Source organism: Sycon ciliatum, chromosome 3 (assembly GCF_964019385.1).
Source record: "Sycon ciliatum chromosome 3, ocSycCili1.1, whole genome shotgun sequence".
Taxonomy (NCBI): domain Eukaryota; kingdom Metazoa; phylum Porifera; class Calcarea; order Leucosolenida; family Sycettidae; genus Sycon; species Sycon ciliatum.
In genome coordinates, this window is record NC_088645.1 from 25,072,623 (window position 1) to 25,089,257 (window position 16,635).

Sequence of the window (16,635 nt, forward strand, 5' to 3'; positions counted from 1 at the left end):
TAGGCCGTTGGGGGTTGATATCCACGCGTTGTCATTTTAGCTCGAGGTCATCACTTGAACCCACTCAGTGCCCACGCCAGTGAGCAGCCGCCTTGGCTTGGCATACTAGTACTAGTAAAAGTACCTTCTTCTAAGGTCCTTTAGTCTTTAGTCTTTAGTTTAGTATTATAATACTTTACAGATTACAGTCACAATGATTGTCATGATGAGGTGCGACCATAGTCATTGTACCGGCACATGAGTCATGAGTCATGACTGTGTGATTGTGTAGACACGTACACGTGACAGTAAAATACTAAAAAGTCATGTACTACTATAATAATAATAATTCGCGGGATTCGCGTTGGCATCGCTTGAATGTTCAGAAACACACAAACTAGCCTTCGCTTCCGCAGGCCACCACTATGCCTATGCCTTGCACACCTGAGTGGCGAATGCAGACCTCACAAGTGAGTCAGGGGAGAGTAGGTGAGTCTCTCAACCAATCGGGCGTGTAACGGCCCATAACCCTGTAAACTGCATCCTTGTTACCCTCACTCCGAGCTGTGAGTACCCAGTTGACCGTGGGTGTACTACTCACACCTTTTAATTCTTTACTCTTTAGCACTAAGTGTGACTGTACATTTACCTGGCCACGTGTCATTGCTACAATCATAAAAAGCACGTCGGTAGACTCTACGGTGTAAAAGGACGTCGGTAGCGATGTAGTCAGGTAAATGCATACATGCCATGTATGAAGCATGCCCAGCCGAGGCAGCTACAGGTACTTACACGAATCCCGAGAAATGATTTTAGAAGTTTTCTTTTAGAATACTGGAGATCGCTATGGAAGAAACGTACGCGACGTGAATTTCAAACAGACGAAGGAAACGAGGCAGCTGATAATCAGATTCATTTTTCAAGCCCATAGCAACTAAGCTTTGGTTCAGTCTGTGGACCTCACCTTCAAAAATCTATGGCCATGCTGATTAGAGGCCGTAGACCGCAGTTCATGCAGTACTTTACCTGTACTAAAAAATAAAATAATTCGGTCGGGAGGGTGAAAATTTGGGGCTGGGCGCGGACGATAAACAATCATTTGTTTTACTTGGCCTTAGCCTACAGATTACAGTGATCATGATGAGGTGCAACCTTGTATAGTCATTGTACCGGTGTCACATGACTGTGTGATTCAGTGTAGACACGTAACAGTACTACTACTAATAATAAAAATGGCAGTTCGCATATCACTCATTGCATGAGCTATGAGGTCAACGCATCTGTTAACAATTTCGAGCCAACAGTACTATACCGGTATATCTTTACTTATAAAGAAGAGGCACCTGTGACGTGTGTTTGTTTGTGTGTCACCCTGAGCACGCGAAGCGTGCGAACAGTGTAGGTAGCTAGCGGCCGCAGAAGCACAGACCACGCAAAGCGTGCGAATCGTGTAGCTAGCGGAAGCAGCCACAGAAGCGCTGAGCACCGGAAGGGTGCGAATCGTGTAGCCACCACCACGTGCTGAGCACGTGTGCTGTTCATGTACTTGCTTCACCCGGCCGCATATGCCACGTTCGGCCAGGCAACGCTGGCGGGGTGCTGCTAGTAGTCTATAATAATAATATTATTACTACCATGTACTAACACCTAGCCCTTTACTCTTTAGCACTAAGTGCTACATACATTATGTACATGTACATGACTGTACATTTACCTGGCCACGTGTCATTGCTACTAAGTACAATCATAGAACTGTGACGTCGGTATGTAGCGAAGTGGTCTGTAGTACCAGGCTGGTCGTTAGTCACGGTGGTCTTTAGTTACAGGTTTTTACTGTAGGCACATGTAGATCTACTTCTGTACCCGCTGAGTGAGGGCACCGGCCCCGGATTTCCATGTACCCGAGGGACCACGACAGTAGTAGTACTAGAGTAGAGGATCGAGGAGCGAGCAGCTGTTTACAGCTGTTGTCGAACAGGGCTCAACTTCCGCGTCATCCATCCCACTACATGGTACTAGTATACTCAATCTACATGATTGTGTAACAATACTAACACTATGCCAAAGCCGCGGACTGGGTTCAAGGGAGTACGTAAAGGCCTTTACTTGAGAACGGTTTTGTTCACAACACCAATTTGTGGGATGGACGACGCATCTCAACTTCCCAAGATAACGTTCCTGTTTCCGGAGCGGCACTCGTTGCGTACTCCCTTGAACCCAGTCCGCGGCGGCTTTGGCATAGTGTTAGTATTACTTCTATTGTATACTTATACAGTACAATGATTTTGTAGTGGCATGGATGACGCAGAATTAACAGTTACCGGTAGTTGCAGCCGTGTTCGATAACAGCTACTCGCTCCTCGATCCTCTACTCCGCTGCACGCCAGCCGTCATGCCGAGGCGATAGTCTACTACACTTACTAGCGGTCTCCGTGAAAACTGTTGTCAGACTGATGACCTGTAACTGGTGCAAGGTTGTACATGACGCAATTGTTAGATTGACAGCATGAAACAAGGTGGAGGACACTGTGTTCGAAACCGCGGTGGGACCGGGGCTCTGCCAACCGCGGAAGGTTGTAGTAAGGTCACTGTTTCCGAACACAGTGTCCTCCACCTTGTTTCATGCTGTCAGTCTAACAATATGCGTGAACTATAACAAGGTTTATCTAATACTAGTTCTGAATAATATACTAAAGTTGTACTTGTAGCAAGAGTGTAGAACCCCTGGGGGGTTATACTCTTGGTTGTAGAGTGTAGTACAGGTCATCTCTGACATCAGTTTCCACGGAGACCACTATTAGTCGCTTAAAATAGGGCTTGAAAGTGCTACGTCACAGCATAGCAACAATGAATTTGAAAAATTCAAAAACTGGATCCACTTGGATCCAGTTTTTGTATGAATACAAGCACATTTCAAGCGATCTTACTCACAGCAAGGTGATGTAGCCAGTGAAACTGACTGGATTGGCTAATGGGGGCGGGGTGACAACTGGTGGCGAAGAAAAAGTCACACCCGCGTACGACATGCGTGGTTTGCTATGCACCCACACACTGAGGCAATAGCAAAGTCACACTGGTGCTGTTTCCTGATGCTGGTAGTAGCGACACTTGGCTTGCAGCTGCAGCCATGCTAGCTGTAGCTGACCTTTATAGTCCATCGGCCAAGTCTCAAAATCGAAAGTGGTGATGCACTGAGCTTCCAACTAAACGCGACCATACCCAGCACGTAGAGAATATATCAGAGAACACTATTCCGTTTGTTGGACGTGCCGAATTCAGTCCAGGGCGTCGATACGAAGCGTTCTTCGTCGCCGAGTTTTTTTACTGTGCGCTCCATTTGAGAGTTTTTGGAGCAGATTTTCAAATTTTTGAGGCTGTCAGCTGACAGCTGTCAACCCTAAATGGCACTTAGTATGTGACAGGCAATAGGTTTTGGTGCCTCCGTATGCCTTCTAATAAGTTCTATCTTCCTTCGTTCCACCTCGCTGCTTCGCCCACCACCTCAGGAGATGACAGCGTACCTGCACTAGTCAGCTCTCGCTAACCCTGTCTCTCTTTCTCCGTCTTAGCGCTCGTCATTCGTGTCCTTCTGCTGGGGCGAGCTTGATACTGTTGTGTCGTAGTTTTTAGGCAATAGTGGCTGTTGTTCGCGTGACGATCAGGATTTATGGAGAAAGACGACGACTCGCCAAGTTCCCATGCAGCCGCAGACGGCGTAGCAATTCTTACCGCCAACCCTTCGAGCAACGGAACCGGCCTGAGTTGGAAATCGTGTCTGTGTAATTGTGCCACGATACGGATGAAACACACAGGCTCACATGTGACGAGATGAAGATAATCTCAACAGGCTGACGGAAATCCAACAGGCTCACGGGAACGCTGCAGTTATGGTCGGAGACGCGGAGTTATTTAGTCACTGGTAAATGTTGCATCGAGTGCTGTGTGCTCTAACACAATTGTAAAAATCATGAAAAAGCGAAAATAATGCAATGGTGGGGCTGAGTGGTGTTCTGTGGAGGAGACGTCGCTGTCTCAGTATTCAACGCCGGACCCTGTATTTCAAGTCTGTGGTCATGCTCGATCATATGTTCCTGTATGGCTCCAGTGCCTTCTCAGCATTGTTGGCGGGTAAGCACCTGGATCGTGTCCAAGTACTGCGACTCTGGTGGCTTGAGGGATGTACGGGTTCTCGCCGTGCACCCCTGCCGGCAATCTGCTAGTGAAGCTTGGTACCTACTGTGTCCGGGAGATTTTCATCCAGAAGCTGATCTTCCTAGGCTGGAGCTGCTGCTACTCCTGTGCTAGCCCTCAACCACTGGCGCTCCTACTCGGCTCCAGTGTGGGCCATTAACCACCCTGCCCGATTTCGCACTGTTGCTATTCCACACCGTCAGCATTTAACTCTGAGGTCAGACCTTGATCCCTCCCATCATATGCTATCTGTCTGTCTGCCTCTCTCTCACACACAGATGTGCACGCATACACACAAACACACATGCACACACACACACATGCACACACAGTGACACAAACATACACATAGCCAACTTCTCTGTGTTTGGTGATTATCATCTGTTTTCTGATGTGCAAGCTCACCTCTGATGCCAATTACTTCCTTGCTTAGACCCGGTCTGCTATTAGACCAGTCTGCTCTCCGTTCACTCGCTTGTAAATCCTACTTGGAGCAGTAAGGTTGTGTCACTGCTCCTACTGATGTCATTGTTGTGAAAGCAATATCATAATTTTCTACCGTGCATGAATCATTTAAAACAATCATCATCTATGTGTCACGGCCTAACCATCCTCGTAACTCCCCTCATCGTGACTAGTGCTGTACCGTTGAAACCTACTTTGCTTCAGTGTATATTTGCTCCAAAGCTCTTGTTTTGTTGCATAGTGATCTGACGCAGTGTGCTATAGCCTATCGGGTAATATGGATAAGATTAGTACAGTCGGCATCGCCTATCGAGTGACCAGGTACATGTATAAGGATACTAGTACATGTATACCGGCTTAACGATATTGGAACACAAATAGCACTATGTGTGCAATATTCCTTTCTAAGCTCACGCTGTGCGGTGCAGATAGGTCATGTGTCGTTGCCAACTTGCCGCATGTGCAGCAGGAAGGCACCACATGTCGACTACTACTTATACTGTACAGCATTGTGTGCTTACATGCATCTACGGCCTTGTGGATGCAATTGAGTCTCACATACATGTACATGAAATATTGCTTGTAGCGCGGCATCAGGTGTTAGCATACAATGGCTAAATATTTTTCTCGCAATAATGACCGTATTCACCACAAGTGTGTTTATGTCCAGAGCCAACTCAAGTCCTGTATTATTTATGACCATGACAACAAGACTTCCGGGCTGAAATTCTTCTATGACAGGCATGAACACTTGCCTTACAATTGTTCGTGATTGTACGAAGTACATATTCGCTGTTGCATCAATTTTGCACCATTTACATTGTAGTGCCACTAGTGGTATCACCTGCATGCGTATTGAGTCAAACAAGGTTACCTCTGTATAATTATGCTTATCGTGGCTATCAAGAGCTTCGATGCAAATTCCCAGCTGACGAATGGTGTCCAGCTTGTGTTCAGCTCAGCTGGCACTCACAACTCATAATAATTGCGTTCTAGACGCCAGATGAGATGTTTCAGCTACAATGTAGACAAAACGTCCGTGTTCAAGAAAGCCGTCACTTCATCTTCTGTCCATCCTCAATTGCACGTTCAAGCAAATACGTCTGAAACAGTAGCGACAATCCGACAGCGGCGACACGCCGCCTTCTCCGAATGAGCTTCTACCGTTCTAATTCAGATCCCCCCAAAAATGTCAAAATAAATAATAGATTTCCACCAAGGTCGCTAGAATCTTGCGAACCGTCAACATGCAGGCATTTCAAGTGTTCGAGCGTGCGTAGATTCTGCTCAGCGGCTCAAGAACATTCGCCAAGCGAAAAAAAGTCGATGAGAAAGATGTAATGGTGGACGAAATTACGAAAATCGGAAGAAGGTATTCGACCCAGTTCGACTATCCTGGACTGGATTGGCAACGTCCAACAATCGGATTCGTATTCTATGGGGTCTCATGAGCTAGTGTGCCAAAGGGCGTTTAGTTGGAGCTTCAGTGCATCACCTTCGCCGAAAGAGGCCCTTTCTGAGATTTGGCCGATGGACTATTAATAAAATTGCTTTAGACTGGTCCGCTAATGTGTCTTGTACTTCGAAGTATGATTTGCATCCTTTGCGGAAATAGTTGGGTTCTGCGAAGGAGTGTTTCCATCCTGAGCGGGTATAAGGACAGACAATATTCGGAAGAATTGTGTGTCGCTCCCTACATGGGAGCTCGCGAATTTTCCTGCCGACTTGACACTTGACTGACTCACGACAGCCACCCCTGAGAGCACTCCAGAAGTCCATCCAGCCTTCCACTTAGCAAACCTGCAAGAAAGCACCACTCCGGACTCCCTGATCGATACACAGTGTCTTCTAGAACTCACCCCTCATTAGATCAACTAACTAACTTGAGCAGGCTAAAGAAATGTGTGCACCGAGTAGGCATTTCCCAAATCGGCCCGATTTTTTCACCTAATCGGCATTGCGATCGGCTAAGAGAATGTCCAAATTCGGCCATATTATGAGCCCCAAAGTCAGATTTCGGCTCAAAGCAGTACTTGAATTCACCGCTTGTAATGCAGTGTCAGGGATTGGTATTATATAACCCAATACTATTTCAAAACTAGTATTAGATAAACCTTGTTATAGTTCACACATATTGTTAGATTGACAGCATGAAACAAGGTGGAGGACACTGTGTTCGGAAACAGTGAGCCCAGTGAAGGATCAGGCCGATTCAGGCGCTAGGCTAGGCCATGTAATGGCGCCAGAAGAGTAGATCTACCTGCAAAAGGTGATACTGGTAGGGTAGTGGACCGTATGCGTGATAAAACAAGATGGCGTCAATGTCAACCAGATCGTGCAGGAGAAGACTGGGGTGTTGGCGTCCAGTGTACAGACACCAGTCACATTTCCTGTGTCTTTTGCAGCATACAGGCTGAGACCTATCACTGTAAAGTCCACTACCGCATGAGTTATATTTGTACAATACATAGCAGGCGTACACGGTGTGCCTCGCAGGACTGCGAGATGCTGCAGAAGACCAGGTTCAACCTTTCTGGAGGGCCATTCACCGACGGTGGGCTACACGATGCTGGAGGAACTAGGTTCCAGTGAAAACCCAAGATTCCTTTGCTCCTGGACGCTCCGACGGGTTGTGATATCTGCCAGGTGCGCAGTAACTAGTATTTTCATCGCTATAGCGAGGACGACGCCGATCGGCAAAACTCTCGCTCACAGCCATCACCAGCTTCTCAAAAACATCACTTGGCATCCCCCAGAGCCTCTGAGGTATAGGAGAAAGCCAAAGCAGCTCACAACAAACAAAAGCTAAAGACGATGGAAAGAGAGCATGTCAACAACAAGACGAACAGGTTGAAGTTCAAATGGTTTTGAACACTCTTACCACCAACTATACCACTTCTTTCAATAAATCGTGACGGCATTTTGTTTTAACGAGTGAGGAGATAGCTTCTTCTGCGCTCTTCCATCGTAGTTCTTCTGAGTGCGCCGGAGAGTACTGAAGTATGAGAAAAGTCAAAACTGAATCCCGAGCTGCGAACTCCAAACATGGCATCAAGACACGTGCCTGTTGCCAAGTGATTGCTAGCATTTGGCCAATCCCTGCTTCGTAGTAACAAGAGTACATAACCCCAGGGGGTGGGGGTTATGTCCTATTGGTAGTAACCATTCACGCTACCGTCTGTTTTCTCTTGCTTATTTGGCTGCAGGCAGATGGAATAGCGCTCCATCTGATATCAGCACTGCTGCATCATCCCTATTTCGCCCTGCATTACTTTCATTCTTAGGGTACCCCGTAAGAAGACCTTGAGTCGGTGGGGACTGCCCTATTGAATATGAATAAATATCAGTAATAATGTGAAAAAGAGGTTGGTGCGACTTCGGCGATAGTACTAGTAGGAAGAAGTCCATCGAACCGTCCACTCGGCAAACCTGCAGGCTGCAAGAAAGCACCACTCCCCGCTCAATACACAGTGTTTCGGGGAATTCACCCCTCATCAGTTGAGTCAGTCAACGGAGCGTCTCTGTAAGTTTGTATTCCTGGTGATGTTTGTGCCTGGAGAGCAGTATAATATAAGTGGTGCTCTTCAGGCACAATCTTCCTCAGCCTACTCAAGGAATCGTTGTTGTACCGTTAAGCTAATGCCAGTAATGGGTTAATGAACAATGCAACACGAATGAACTTTTATACTATAGTATAGAACAACCAAGGAGCAACAACTTAGTGACAGTCACTGAAAGGTACAATCACGTGATTTGTAAGGAAGAAATGATAAAAATGAGGGAACATACACCTAGCAGGTGCTAACAACCGTTGCTAAGGCCATGGTAAAAATTATCTTTGATTTCTCAAGTACGCGGGCACCGATTTTTGGCCGCGTACCGACGAGTTTTTTTAAATTCTATGCAAATGCGCGCATGAAAACGGTCAATCCGAAAGGAATGAATCAGGGAGAATACTAGTACCGGTATTTTTCAACTCCCTGGCCTGAATAATTATGACCATGTACATATGTGTGACCCTATCTTTGGAAATAAAAAAATTGTGGGAAATAAAATAAAAAATCGCTCGCTCGCACCGATTTTCACAGGCTCATGAGCTGAGAATCAACTTTATTTTGTTTTAGCATGGCCTAATCAAAATACTATTATGACAAAGTGATGACTGACTGGTAATAGCTGAACAATGCGCAGGTCTATATCTGTGCTTCGTGAATATAATCTCTTGATTATTAAATAGGTATGGGCATGCTGGCAGCTTTCTGTCGCTCATCTTCTTTCTTCATGCTGGTGGTATTGAGAATCTGTCTTTTTCACTCTTAAAGCAACTGTTCAGTACGTGGGGTAGTGGTCTACCAGAGCAATCACACTCACCACCGTAGTGGTTTTCCAGAAATGAGTAGAAACAAAAACCACACTCGCAGCCACATAATAGATAAATAGCCCAAAACATCTAAATCATCAATCAAAGAACCGCCAGCAAGCGGGAGAAAACTCAGAAAAGATCGCAAAATCAAGTGAAAACGGCATGGGTGACTGGGCAGCAGGGGAGCGCCTGAAAACAATGACTCCCTACATTCCTAGCCGCGACCGCTCAACCGGGCTAGAGGAAAAACACGCCTTTCGGCCAAAAAACCTTTCTAATTTATTAATTCCTGCCCCGCTGCCAGTCAGACTCAAGAATAGAGAACAAGAAATTGTATGTAATTGTATGTCATAATCATAAGCCACACACATCGGCATAGAATATCAAGAAAAACAGTGGAAGACCCCCATGACACCTGGGTGAGTGGGCGGGCAACTTCAACTACCACGAGGAAAAACAAAGACCGCGATGGCAGGTTCAACGGAGTTGCGCAGAACAAGAACAAACACATGAAAATATCTGTGAGCGAAAAATACGTTTTTTGCACTCTTTCGCTCCGCTCAGCCGTGAAAAACAAAATGTTCAAGTATTGGACGGTATGTTTGCAGCAAGTACTCTGCGACAATCACGGAGACTGGAAAGACAAATAGCATCACGGTTGAGCTCGCTAACCGCTGTCTCCAGTGCACTGAGCACATGGCCAAGCGCCTTCAGAAACACAGACATGGCCGGAACAGCAGCCAGTGATGTCAGTGAACTGGGCAGACATTCACAGCCAGTGCGCATAAACCAATCGGCGAGCCAGAACCTTGTGGCATGCTGGTCTAGTCTAGATGCGGATAGAAGAAATTGCTCGTCACCACCGGACGCTAGTAACATGTTGTGGAGTAAGCTATCCAGAGGGGGCTGCTGCTGCTGCTGCTGCTGCTGGTGGTGGTCAGTGTGGTCAGGGTGCAGATTAGATGCTGGTGATGAAGTCTTGCCACTGCTGCTACTGCTGCTAGAGGTGAGGGTAGCGGTGATAGTGACGCCGCTGTTGACAGCTTGAAGGAGAGATGAGCAGCAGGAGATGATCATATCAGCAATCAAATGTGTTGTCGATCGCTTTGAAGAGCTCAGGCATTCCAACACTTGCAGTAGCGAAGTAGAGAATGCGGATGTTTGCCTGTGACACGCTAGGCTGCTTAGCAACATGATCATGTCCACTATTTGATCATCCGGGCAGTTATCCACTACAGTTTCCACCGCCATGAGCAACGGTCCAACGCCATTGTCTGAGTGCATGGCTTCAAGCATTCTGAACGCAAACATGCGCAACGTCAACACCTCAGACTGGTGATGATTAGCTTTGCTGGTGGCCTCCTGGCTGTATGCCCTCATCAGTCTTGGTGACAAGTAGATCAGATCAGAGAGAACCTGAGAATTGTATAGAGAACACACCCACATACACACACATACACACACACACACACACACACACACACACACACACATGCGTGTGTGCACGTAGCCAGAAGAGACGTATTACGTCATTAGCTGTCCAAACATCATCTATTGCCCCCCCCCCCCCCATAATGGAGAGCTTGTGCATACAGCCGTCAGTGTATGGGAGAGGAGACACTTGCAGAAATTATGCATGAGCATCTAATGACTAGGTCTAGCAACACATCACGTACATGTATGTGACGGCTGCAGTGACGTTAGTCGGGTGATTTGTGCTGTGACAATCAAAGTAACAGCCAGTGGTGGTGCGCACCCAATTTCCACATTCCAAGCCGTTGTAAATATTCTCTCTCTCTCTCTCTTTAAAAAATCTAGAACTCGTCTGTTTGTTTACTGTGTTACTCAACTGCCACCACATGCTCTGTCCCATCCGGCAGCCTTGAGAAGGAGAGAAAGGAAAGTCACGTATGCGACAAACAAATTATAGAGTGAGCGACTACTGCAAATACTACAAAGAATTTGTTTGAGAACAAATCCACTGGAATAGAATTCCCTTCGAAGCTAGAATGGGGTTTGTGATGAGAAATTGAGAATCCTTACAGAAGCTAGGGAACTAGAACTAGGCGGAGAGTTTGGCCGTAACTGTTACACACTCCTGCAATCAGCTACAAAGTAAGACTAAGAGTATGCGTAATACAACACAAATTAATAACATCATTGTAATACAGAACTACTTGTACTAGTAGTAGTCTATTTACCACCGGAGTGTTAACCTTCATGTAGCCTAATCATTCACAACTGACATGCAACAATACACAAACTTCACAGCACTAACCTTGCTCTCGTTAGAGTTGATCCATTGCGTCACCACAGGACAGAGAAGATCTTCCCAGACGATCTCGCCGTGGTCGGTGTGATCGCGACACGAGCTCCAGACGTTCGCGATGGCTTCGGGCAGGAAGGCCGCACACTGGTGTTTCTCCCTGTCAGCAAATAACTGTCCGAGCGATGCACACAGGCACTTTAATTCTACACTCGGTAACTTCCCGCTGTATAGCCTGGACAGGAGAAGCTTCTGATTATCCAGAGAAAACTTGAGAAACGTTCCGTCGGTGATCAGGTTGACCAGCATGGTGCTGTCGTATTCTTTAGCGTAGCTCTTCAACAGTATTGTCAGGCACTCGCTGTGAACATCTCCAGGAGCGGACGACATTCTTAGCAGTTTGATCATGACCGATGACCATTCGAATGTGGGTGGGATTTCCACGGCTTGGCACAGGGATCGTAGCAGTGTATGAATACACGGCCACAGCATTGTGTTGACAACGCCATCACCTGTACGAGTAGGAATGGTTACTTGACTTGTCAGGGCTGAAAGCTGAGCAACAATTTGTTGCAGAACAGATTGGACGTTCGACTTCGACCGAACCGCCATGGACTCTTCATCAGGATTGTGCAAGGCCTGTAGTGAGTTCTCTTCGTATAGCTGATACCATACTTCACCAACAGCTTGCACCGCGATGGATGAGAAAGATGTGTCGGCGCTGTGTCTCGCCGTGTCCAAGCCCTTCACCAGATCATATGCAGGTACCGGGCATGCTTTGATGTGCAGTTTTTTCTCTTCTCGCCACATGAGATGATTCTCTCCAAGTAATACTTGCATACTGGCAACTTGACATTCCCAAGATTGCAGGAGACCGCTGCCAGCAGAGAGATTACCAGCACTACGTAGAGTGTCTTTCAGCTGGTCATATGTACTGGATAGCACGGACTGTGATGTCTTCTCTCCAAGCAAGGACAGTGCCATCAAACACAGCATGCGTGCCTTGGACACCAGTGGCGAAGTAATGGCACCACTATCAGCTACCAGCAGAGTATTGGCCAGCATCTGGTCTCTCTCAGTGAGCTTGTCCAGTGCATGCGATACCAGGTAGGCGTAGCACACTGACCAGGAGTACAGGGAAGCCTCCTTGGCGAATCTTGACAATTCAGTCTTCGACTTTTCCGCGTCGAAAAGACCTTCGGCACGTGATAACAGCATGGAGCAGATGGTGAGACCCTTGTCGAACGTCAACTCTTTGTTTTGAGTGTTCTTCAAGAGATCGGTGACAACTTGGCCGGCAACAAGCGTAGCGCCATCCCTGTGTGCAGCGAATGCTGATAAATACTGCTCCCGAGCTTCCTCGAACAACTTCATACCGCGCACTCCTTCCACGACCCAAACGCGCGTTGTGACCATAGCCGAGAAGAGTGTACCCATAGAGAAGGGCAGGACCAGGTGCAAGAGACGATTATCACCGTAGTCAAGGGCGGCTATCATTTGGTGTGTGCCAGCGCCAGGTAGTTTAGCACAGTGTTGTGACAGCGTATCAGTGATCATCTTCAGTACTGGCCAGTCTCTTCCCACCAGTGTATGGCATAGAGAGGTCACACCAAGAAACAGTGCACTCAGGCAGAGGGCACCGTGTTTGCCTTTGCTTACCTGTCCCTGTGTTCCCCAGCTGAAGATCTGCTCGTTGGCAAAGACACCTCCAGCACACATAACCTTGTCCGACGCCATGTTCATCATCGTCGCTATCATCTTGGCTTTCCAGCTCCGGAGGCGTGGATAGATTGATACTGGAAGATCAGTGTTACAGAAATCACAAGTCACGCGGTACAACTGGGTCAGTGCCAGGGTGCTGTTGAAGAGACTGTTCATACCCAGCCTGGACGCCTTCTGTAACACATCAAATATCTTGTCACGTGCCCCAGAAAATGCCTGAAGCTTGTTGACGAGGCTCTCCTCGTCAGTGTGGTTCACGTGGATCAGGTGTGCAAAGAGACGACGCAGGAATGCACACCATTTCTCAGCCAGACCCAGGATATCCATAGTACCAGCATTGGGAGCAGGCGGTGCAATCTGAGAGAGGAGATTCTGCAGTAGGATGAGGTGACGGTCGGTGGTCGCGTTACGACTGGCCTTACTGGCTACAGAACTAGGCTGATGACAGGACAGCAAACCAGCTGCCAGGCTTGGTAGCGATGCCGGTGACTTGCAGGATTCGTACAGCTTCAGCAATGATTTCGGCACGTTGCCGAGAACACGCACTAGTCGAGCATCAACACGTTTCACCGTACTGCTGTTGTTGTTGTTGGTAGGACGGCAGCGATCATTGGAGGCTGGACCACGTGACTGTGTCTTCAGTTCATGTTGCAGCAAGTGAGCAAGGAACTTAGCGTGACCGTCTGTAGCTCCAACGTTGCAGACCATTAGCGCTGAGAGTGCATCGGCTGGAATGGGCTGAGCACCGAACTGATCCGGTGACGGAGGAGCAGGCCATGGAGAAGCTGCTCCATTCGATGCCGTCTTGCAACCGCTGCCATTGCTGCGGGCTTGTGTAGAGGACACGGTGGAATCATGTGCGGCGGCCGCGTCTTGGCTGCTGGCAGGTTTCAGTAGCCCAGTGTCCAGTAAGGCTTGGATGTGTGCAGGGGGCAGCATTGACGCTTGGAAACACTCCACGGGAAAGCAGGACAGCGCCTCGTACGCTGCTGAGATGACGGTGGTGCTGCTCGCAGGCTGTGAGAAGATCATCTTGAATAAACTGGAAATGAGCTCATGATACAGTGCCTCGTCTTGGCGACTTGGCAACTGTTCTCCTTGCAACTCAGCCATGGACCCCATCAGTCTGCAAACGGCAGCTTGTGCCAGCTCCCTGGTTTGCATGCTGAGCTCTTGACCCAATGTAGTCCACACCGCTTTGAACTCGACCACCTCGTTCAATATCATCAAGTGAAGACTGCGAGTGGCCATTGCGATCACCTCTCCACGCACATCCAATCTCACTGGAGCCGAAAGCAGTCTACGGATGATGGGCATGACGTCATTAGCGTGTTGAGATGACCGCGTCTGAGCGATGTCAAGAACTGTTGCAGAGCATGACATCAGCATCTCCGACGATGACGTCATGTGTTCGGCGCACACCGTCAGAACCTTCAGCAACTGCGGAAAGAGACGATCCATCTTCTGCCAAATTTTGCACACGAGACGCAGCGACAGCGGCTGTAGTGATGCTTGTGCCATCAGCCCTGTTATGGTGGCAACCACTGGTGATAGCATGACGTTGTGTGTGACCATCTCAGGCAGAGCGTGTAGAATAGCTAGCTGCACGTCCGCTTCCATAGTGCTGACGTTGAAACAGTGTAACAGCATCTTCAGCAGGTCATGTGACAGCGGAGGGCACGCCACTGCCAGGCTCTGCATAGCCAACACGGACGCTAAGCGTAGCTCTCTGCACGACCACCCAGAGACCAGGACGGAGCTGACCACCATTGCTACCATGGAAAACTTGTACAGGGACGGCGTGTCCAGAGCAGCCTGCGGATTAATCTTCTTCAACTCTGATTTCATATGATCAAACCATAGCTTACACAGCTCGGGTTCGCGTTGAAACAGGAGCGGCAGGCGGGCTGCAGAGCGGATGTACTGTGCCAGTGAGCTGACGAACGGGACTTGAACTGACTCTGCGGCGATGGCGTCTGCGCCATTCAGGCTATGAGCAGCGCCGCCACCTGCAGTAGTATTGATATGACTACCACCAGCCAACACCAGGCTATTCTGTATAGCAGTTTGACACTTGAGAAGCAACGCAGCTGCGGATGACGATGGAGTAGATGATGTAATAGTAGTAGTAGTAATATTAGTACAGTACAAGGGCAAAGCACCCAGCGACTGATCGGCGGCACTGCTCATGAACGGTAGAAACTTCAATAGTAGATTTAGAATGATGGTGGCGAAGAGAGTTGGCTGGCATGTCAATACCACGTACAGACTTGGTACAAACACAACGGCAGTGGTCGCAGATGCATCAATGGACTCGATCTCCTTCAGCATGACGTCCAGAGGTTGATTGTTAGCCGCCGCCATGTCCACAAGCCATGACGCAGCAATGTGGTACATGGATAACTTATACGACTCCTCAATTGCAGTGGCGAAGACTGACAACCACACTAGCTTCCTGACTCTGCGATAGCATTGCAGAGCGCTCATACTGGATTCAAACCTTGACATATTCCTACTACACAGCCAGTCAATGAGCAGTTTGACAACGTTACACACATAGCTGCTTCCATCACGCTGCTGCTGCTTACCGTTCTCATGCGACGGAACGCCATTTACACTCTTTTCACTCGGTACCACGTCGTCCATGTTGGCTTGCATGGACTCAAGAGCGCTCTCGACCAGAATCTCCACCAGCCTCTCACGATACTCAAAACCCACGTTGTCATAGAGAATGAAGTGGACGACGGGCTCGGCAATGCTCCACAGTCTTTGCTGCTGCGTGTGGGTAGTAGCCGCACTGCTGTGTACCATGGAGAGAAGGTGACGCAGTGCATGCACCACTGCCACTCTGGCACTTGGGGAGTACCTGAATGCGGACACCAGTGGATGTGAGCCATGGCCGCTGTTGGACTTGGATGAGCTGTTGAGTGCCGACCAGAAATTGTTTTCCTTAGACTCCACCAACAGACTCAAAATGCTGCCAGTGATGATCCATGTACATCTGGCAGAGGAGAGACTACTAAGCAGCCGCTGTGTAACAATCTGTGCTGACCATTGGCCGCAGCGCACACGTCGCAGCAGTACATCGCAGCATTCTGACACAACAGCCACACCCTCGTGCCCACAGCTGTCCAGGAGAAGCTGCAGTTCCGGTGTGAGTTGCGACGCTGAATCAATCGCAGCTGTGTCGCTGATAAGACTTTCTAGACGACCAATAGCCGACGTTTGAATGGAGACTGAGGGGAATGCAAGCCTGGATCTGATTTCTTCCATGACCGCCATCATATATCCGAGGCAACAGGAAACGCAGAGTCAATTCGAATCGATGATCACAGCCGAAACCGCTAAAGTGATTCTTGAACTGACTTGAAATACACAACACTCAGTTCTTCTTGCAAGAATGATCACTGGTAACTTTGTTCATCTGGACAGCAAGCGTCTGCAAGATACAGCAACTGAAAAATAATTGAACTACTGAACACCCGATAACGACAACAACGACTGACTGACGTTCGTCTCGCTCACAGCAAAAATGACTGACCTTGCAGAGATAGGCGTATGAACGAACTAAACAAAAATGACACTGTTTGCATGGGTTTTATCACTCAGATACTAATACACGTGTGCACTGAACTACACGTAGATCTAC

The 16,635-nt window shown here is 48.1% G+C and overlaps 1 protein-coding gene across 1 annotated transcript; it reads right to left on the reverse strand.

The window, feature by feature from the left end:
• Window positions 1-8,772: 8,772 nt before the first annotated feature.
• On the reverse strand, window positions 8,773-16,434 carry LOC135811881 (uncharacterized). Its single transcript, XM_065325123.1, has 2 exons — window positions 11,277-16,434; window positions 8,773-10,414 (listed from the first exon to the last, which is right to left on the reverse strand). The coding sequence occupies exons 1-2, from the start codon at window positions 16,269-16,271 to the stop codon at window positions 9,581-9,583; spliced, it is 5,829 nt and encodes a 1,942-aa protein (XP_065181195.1). The 5' UTR covers window positions 16,272-16,434; the 3' UTR covers window positions 8,773-9,580.
• Window positions 16,435-16,635: the final 201 nt, after the last annotated feature.

Bases quoted from the DNA above. Each gene is read 5' to 3' on its own strand.
- LOC135811881 (XM_065325123.1), bottom strand. From the start codon at position 16,271: ATGATGGCGGTCATGGAAGAAATCAGATCCAGGCTTGCATTCCCCTCA. The intron at 10,415-11,276 runs GTTAGTGCTGTG...TACAATTCTCAG, and splicing joins TCAACTCTAACGAGAGCAAG to GTTCTCTCTGATCTGATCTA.